Consider the following 7,594-nt stretch of genomic DNA (forward strand, 5'->3'; position numbering starts at 1 on the left):
ACCGCTAGGAATAAACTGACGGAAGCGACTCCTCTGCAGCTAGCGGCAGAAGGTGGTCACGCCGAGATCGTGAAGGCTCTGGTTAAGGCTGGCGCGTCCTGCGCTGACGAGAATTGCACTGGTTTCACCGCGGTTCATCTAGCGGCTCAACACGGCCACTGCCACATACTTGATGTGATGAGGTCGTCACGATCTCTTAGAATATCCAGCAAGAAGCTCGGCGTCACTGCGCTTCATGTTGCTGCTTATTTCGGACAAGCCAGTGAGCAAAAGTCTCATAAATAATATATACTATATATATATTAGGGTAGTTCTTATTATTTATACCAGATCAACATTTTTTTTTTTAATTTTTTGCTTACCCTGTAGAATGGTTCCATTTTATGAAAAAATAATCCCTACAAAATTTCAGCTCATTGGGGGAAAAGATGAATGCTAAAAAGCGTTTAAAAGTCCTAAAATAGGATAGATAATAACACAGTTCAACAAGAAAAAAATATTTAAACGGGGTTATTCATTTCCTATAGTTTTTTACACGCTGTATTTGAATCCGGTTGTAAAATTGCTTTATCGTTACAATTTTGAAAAATTTAAAGTTAAACAATATCTTAGTTTTGATTGCAAAAACATACTTTTCCAGCACGTCGCATTTCGAAGTTATAATATAACAAAATACATAAAATTAGTCTTTTTTTTGCAACTTTACCTTCAAATTTCTCAAAATTGTGACATAATAGAGCAATTCTACAACATTCGAATTCACGTTAAAAAACGACTTCTCTCGTTATGGTGTTCGAAAAAAGGTCATTTTTTGTTAAACAGTGTAATAAATAATATATTTTTACATTTATTACAATTAATATTTATCCAAGTTGTGACGAGACAGTCAACTTTTGTCGATGGATTCGTGTTCAGCAGGCAGAAATAATACGTCGCAAATGACTATTGATGATGCATTCGTGATGCAAAATCGTGTCGCATGTTAAATATTATACACATATTAAAATAATCATTTTGTATGCTACTTGAACATTTCTAATATCCAATAATAACAATTTAGTAAATTCTTTACAAATAATAATTTTCATATTTATTATTTAAAATACATATTTATCCTAAAAAATCAGTTCATTCAAAAAATCAATCATTTTTCGGCACCCTTTTCCGTTATTCGATTGAACTAAAATTTTACAGGGATTCTTTTTATGAAAAAAATTATTCTGAACTATAAGATAAAAGTTTCTGTACTCAAAAAATAAGGACCACCTTAATTTATATAATAATTAGTATTACTCTATACAAAAATAAATAAATATGCAAATATATAGTATATGTACACACACATCTATTTATTTATTTATGTATAGAATATTATTAATTAACAATAAAATATTATTGATAAAGCCAATGAATTAGTGTCGTAAAAACCTATTACTAAATTTGAATGCATTCAGTATATATTCAATATATATTGAATGCGTTCAATGTAAATTTAAACATATTTGTTCGATATACCTGTATATCAGTATTTTTAAAAGAGACATTTAAATATGTTAACTGATGAAATAGCACTCTTTCAATTGTACTTCCTCATACTTTCTTTATATTTTATTTATAAAAAGAGAATATTTGGTTTGATTTTAGATATGGTTAGAAAACTGCTAACTCACATATCCAGAAACGTGAAATCTGATTCACCAATTGGAGGATTCTTGGTAAGAGAGTTAGGGGTTGAATCTGGCATGACTTCTCTTCATCTGGCTGCTTATTCAGGAAATGAAAAAGTTGTGCAACTTCTTCTCAATTCAACGGGTGTCCAGGTATGACTTCGCTAATAATTTCATTAGTAATAATATTTGGATTTAGTCAATCATAATTTATGACATTATAAAAACTCAGATAAAACTCCGTCTATATGTAAAAAATATTTATAAAAGTACATGCTTAAAAACAATGATTTTGTCAAAAATTAGAGAACGCTTATAGGTAATCGTAAATTGAGATTATATCGCGACAACTAGTTAAGAAAAATTAATAAATTCAATGTGCTATACTAACATGCTTTTTTATTTCGGGAGAATTAATTTAATAAATTTAAGTTACAATTTTATATTAGTATTCTTAATCTGTTAAAAAGACGGACTAAATTAATGTCGCATTAAACATAAGGATGTCCTGACTGAAGGTAGATGTAGCAACGAAGGAAAACGGCTGGAACTCTTTGCATCTGGCTTGCTTCGGTGGTCACATAACTGTCGTGGGTCTGCTGTTGAGCAGATCGGCGGAATTGTTGCATAGTTCGGATCGTTACGGCAAGACCGGGCTGCACATCGCCGCGACACACGGACATTACCAGATGGTGAAGGTCCTCTTGGATCAGAAAGCAGAAATAAACGCCACCGATAAGAACGGTTGGACACCGCTGCATTGTGCGGCACGCACCGGCCATCTAGACGTTGTGAAGCTGCTCGTGGAAAGTGGCGGGTCTCCGGAAACCAAGACGAATCTCGGTTGCGCACCGATCTGGTTCGCCGCATCCGAGGGTCACAATGATGTGCTGAAATACCTCATCGAGAAGGAGCATGATAAGTATGCTCAGATGGAAGATAGGAGGGTAAGATATCTGATAAAAGGGACAGCAAATACTTTGGGTAAAAAAATTCTTGAAATGAGAGCACAAATATCGAATTTTTAAACTATTGTACAAATTTTCGAATTATCTCTTTTGTCTCATACAGTGTAAAAAATTTACAGACAATATATAATAATTGTTTATAAAGTCTTATAATCTAATAAATCTTAATTTTTTCAAAACTTTTTAACTTTGAAATAAAAAGATGTTCATTTATAAAATATCTTCCACGATTTAATTTACAAATATTCTTTATGTATAAATTGTTATAATGCAGGAAAATTCATATTTAAAGTTATTTCTTTCGCATTGCGTAAAAATAATTTCATAAAATCATTATAGACTATGTTGAATTTTCGAAATTTTCGTACATTATATAGTTGCATTTGGTGTGGCATGAGGTAATAGCATAGTGGCATGATGTCAAAAGATGCACGACATTTGAAAACACATTTTGTCTAACAAAACTGAAGTAAAAAATTTGCTTTTTAATGTTGATTACGCACGCGGGGTAAATTATGCTACAGACAGAAATTTATTGATAATGCACGTGCAGCTCAGATAATTTTAATACGAGATAAGTATATCAATATCGTATAAAAATTCCCACAGCCCTATTATTGCAGAAAACTTTACCGCAATACAATTAATCACAAGCAAACCTCATAATAACTAGCTAAGAATATCGATTAAATCTAATAAGATCACCACATTCACAAAACATGAATTTTATATATCGCGATAATTTAAAATATCATTGATTAAGAAAATTTAATCGTAATATAATTTTAAAGCCTATAGACATGATTGTAATTTTATTTAAAATAGCATACAATTTTTTAATAATAATCTGCATAATTTTTATCTATCTTATATTTGGTGCAAACAAATAATTGTCACAACGATATTTGAGCGCCATATTGCAGGACTTTCAAATTCAGTTCTTAATTTTTGAGCAAATTATTGCGTTTACAGTTCGTCTACAACATGATGGTCTGCAGCAAAAGCCATGACAACAAACTAATCGAGGAATTCATTCTGATGTCACCTGCGCCGGTCGATACTGCGGCAAAACTATCCAACATCTACATGAAGCTTTCCGAGGAAGAAACAGAGCGCGCAAAAGATTTAATTACGGCTGGGAAACAATGCGAAGCAATGGCCATCGAGTTGCTGACTCTGGCAGCGGGCATCGATTCGGCCGATAAAATCTTGATGTCAGTGGATCACAGGAATGTTGAGTTCCTTGACATATTGATTGAGAACGAACAGAAGGACATAATCGCGCACACCGTGGTGCAGCGCTACCTAAAAGAGCTGTGGCAGGGCCTGAATTGGAACCTGTTTAGAACAATCCTGCTGTTCATCGTCTTTGTCGTGTGCCCGCCGGTCTGGATGATGTTCGCCCTTCCGCTCGGGCACAAGTACAATAACGTGCCTGTCATCAAGTTCATGACGTATTTCACGTCGCACATCTACCTGATGATCTTCCTGTTGCTGGTCGGCATCACGCCGATCAATTCAGTGGTGAGGACCAGCCTGATACCGTACTGGTACGAGTGGTGTCTGCTGGTAATGCTGTCGGGATTCTTGCTCTTCGAACTGATGAATCCCAGCGACAAGAGCGGCCTTGGTTGGATTAAGCTGGCGGTGCTATTCTTTGGCATATTCGGCGTCGCGGTTCATCTATCAGGATTAATAATCATCTTTAATAAACTGGGCTTTAAGGCTAATATAATGGATGATATAATGGAGTTTATGGGCTGGACTATTAAACTGGACTTTCAAATTTTTATTTATCTCAGGAACCAACTTTTTGCCCTCAGTTTCATTTTAGCTTGCGTGCAGATCCTGGACTTCCTGTCGTTTCATCATCTCTTTGGGCCGTGGGCCATCATCATCGGTAATCTTATGAAGGACCTTGCGAGGTTTTTCGTAGTGCTGGCGATCTTTATTTTCGGCTTCTCCATGCAGTTCATCGCGCTCAATCAGCGGTTGTATGGACAGTTTGACCTTTACGTAGTCTTTAAGCCGGGAATCCTAGTGGTACCTAGAAAGATGTCGAAGGAAGTATTCACCGACGGTAAGTTCATAACATACGTCATTCTCATTTAATGTTCCTTTCCTCTGTCAGCTTCTTTTCTCTCTCTCTCTTTCTCTCTCTCTCTCTCTCTCTCTCTCACTCTCTCTTAGTGACCGAGACGAGACGAGACTAGCTCGAGTCTCGTCTCGGTCTCTATTTGGCCTCGAAATTTTCAGTCTCATCTCGGTATCGGCTTGGTTTCGACAATGATAATATTGTCTCGGTCTCGGTCTCGAGTCGAGACTCTCGGTCTCGATAATTATAATAAGTGTTTTTTAAATTTCTTCTATGGTCTATGCAATTAAACTTAAATTATTCTTTATTTTATCAAAAGAAACAAAATAAAGCAACATATCGCCCACCTTATCAATAATGGCTAAGGATATTTTTGGAATTACCGCCACTTCTGTTCCAGCGGAAAGATTATTTTCTAAGGCGTCATTAGTTATTAGAAAACATAGGAACAGGTTAAATGAAACATTGGCATGCATTATTTATGTATAAATTCTTGGCTGACTTGTAGTCTTAATAATGAAATTCAGAATATTGTTTCTTGAAGAGTTTAATGTTGTTGACGTAAAAAATTATGTTTTAATAGTATTACACTAAATTGTACTAAAATAAAAAATAAATATCTAAAAAATTAATAAAAATGTGAAAACGTATAAATATATTACAGAAACATATATACATACACCCATCCCTGTTTTTTAAAATATTATAAACATTTATAATCGCATTTGCATATTATTATTATTGTTATTATTATTATTTTGTTTAAATGAAAAATTTGTAGTTATTCCGTTGGAGACAGGAGGGTGGCTCTGACACATTCCTCGTACCAGTGACTGAATTATTATTAATAACAGTATTAATGAATAATTATTATTCGCACTACCAGATTAGGATGCATAAGTATTATTAACCTAGAATAACCTAATAACCTATTTAATGAAGTTATATCTTACACATCACAAAAATCGAGAGTCTCGACAAGACTCTCGATGTCATCGAGACTCTCGGCAAAAAAATCTCATCTCGGTATCGAATTCGAACCTTAAGTCTCGTCTACACACACACACACACATACACACACACACGCACACGCACACGCACACACACACACACATTATAAAGCAAAATCTCAGCTGTTAACTTTAATTAATATTTACACGGACGGTTCGTAATATCAAAAATATCCCTGATACCGCAAATGTCTAAAAACACATGTAAGTATCCGCAAAGGTTTCTTACTTTGTTAAAAATATTTTTTGAATATTTGTAACGTACGGGATAATTGCACGTAACATATAGAAATCGCAAATCTTCCAGTATTTTTTGTTTAAAATCGTCCTATAGTTTTTGTTTAAAATTGGAAACCATCGCGTCAGATAAGAACGCGTGTTTTCTTAGGCGCTTAGACTTTTTCCGACAATAGGCAAAAGCGAGGAATTCATACAAATCGCAGCATATATACATCTATCATGTATGGCTTGAAATCGATTCATTTTGCGATACATTTTTGTAACGTTTATAAGTATAGTATGCGTCTAGGCAGTAGCAGAAAATTTTTGCATTACGTCCGCGTATACACGAGGCATCTTACAAGACACATTGTTCAACGGATAGTTACAGACAGCATGAATCTTGTACGTATTATCGAGTTATTGTTCTTCGCCATCTTCGGCCAGTCGAAATATGAAGAATTCAAGATGGACACGAAGCAGCCAGATTGGACGATCGTCCTCTTCAAGCTCATCTACGGCATTTATATGTTGGTGTCGGTGGTGATACTTATTAATCTCCTAATCGCCACAATGAGCAATACCTATCAGCGAATACAGGCGCAATCGGACACCGAGTGGAAATACGGATTGAGCAAGCTCATTTGTAAAATTAACAGGTAATAAGATATATCGAAGAAAAAAAAGATATTTTAAGGAGAAGAAGTACGGCAGGTTGTTGCACGAAACCATTTATTGCATCATTCATCGCACTAATCATATTTTCAATACGCGACAGGACCACCATGACACCACCCCCGCTGAATCTCTTGACCACGTGGATCATGTATTTTATCAAACTCTACAAGAAACGCACGACCAAAAAGCAACAACAGCTCTCTTTGACGCACGAGATGAATGATAGCGTTGACTTATCGGTAGCTCATCCAAGTTCACTCGGGAGTCAGCTGTCCTTTCATAACACCGTCAAAATCGAGAACGTTGTCGATTGGGACATCGTCAGACGTAAATACAAACACCTTTACGGCGAGAAGATCGAACAGAAGTTGGTCCAAGAGAGCGAAGAAACGATTGAGAATCCGTTGGCGGTTTAAGAAGACACGTCCAGCTTTGCCGAGAATGCCGTGAAATCGGGGCTTGGCCTTGGAGCTTGAACAAAGTGGGAAATGATCGAGATAACCGTCAACAATGTATTATATAACTCTCTGAAGAAGAAAAAGAGATTAAAGCTTTTTCTATCTTTCGCAGATTCGCCACATTAAATGCGTTCAAACGCACTGGGTTATTTGTATATACATATCCGTGGAAAAGACATTAAAAATGTAAAAAAGACCGCCAAGTATATTTTTTAATGTTTTTACCTCAAAAAATTTGTTTTATGAAATTGAAAAAATGAAACCTTTGTATTATATTAAATGTATAACACGACCTCGAAAAAAAAATGTATTAAAAGAAAATCCAAGTAGCAATGTATTCAATATGTAATACAATATTAAATTTAAAAAATGAAACCTTAGCGGTATTATTTTAAATGTATAATACGACCTCGGAAAAAAACTGTTGTTAAATTTAAAAAAAACCCAAATGGCATTATCTTCGTGTATAACACGATTACGAAAATTTATTTTGTAAATA

General features: G+C 35.0%; 1 protein-coding gene across 1 annotated transcript in view; it reads left to right on the top strand.

Annotated features, from left to right (window-relative positions):
* LOC105454801 (serine/threonine-protein phosphatase 6 regulatory ankyrin repeat subunit C-like) overlaps positions 1-7,594 on the top strand; it is a 30,130-nt gene that overhangs the window by 19,102 nt on the left and 3,434 nt on the right. The window contains 5 exon segments of the mRNA XM_011697688.1: positions 1-262; positions 1,645-1,820; positions 2,186-2,614; positions 3,608-4,715; positions 6,270-6,618. Coding sequence (XP_011695990.1) covers positions 1-262; positions 1,645-1,820; positions 2,186-2,614; positions 3,608-4,715; positions 6,270-6,618 — 2,324 coding nt within the window.

Source organism: Wasmannia auropunctata, unplaced genomic scaffold (assembly GCF_000956235.1).
Source record: "Wasmannia auropunctata unplaced genomic scaffold, wasmannia.A_1.0 LD335975.1, whole genome shotgun sequence".
NCBI lineage: Eukaryota > Metazoa > Arthropoda > Insecta > Hymenoptera > Formicidae > Wasmannia > Wasmannia auropunctata.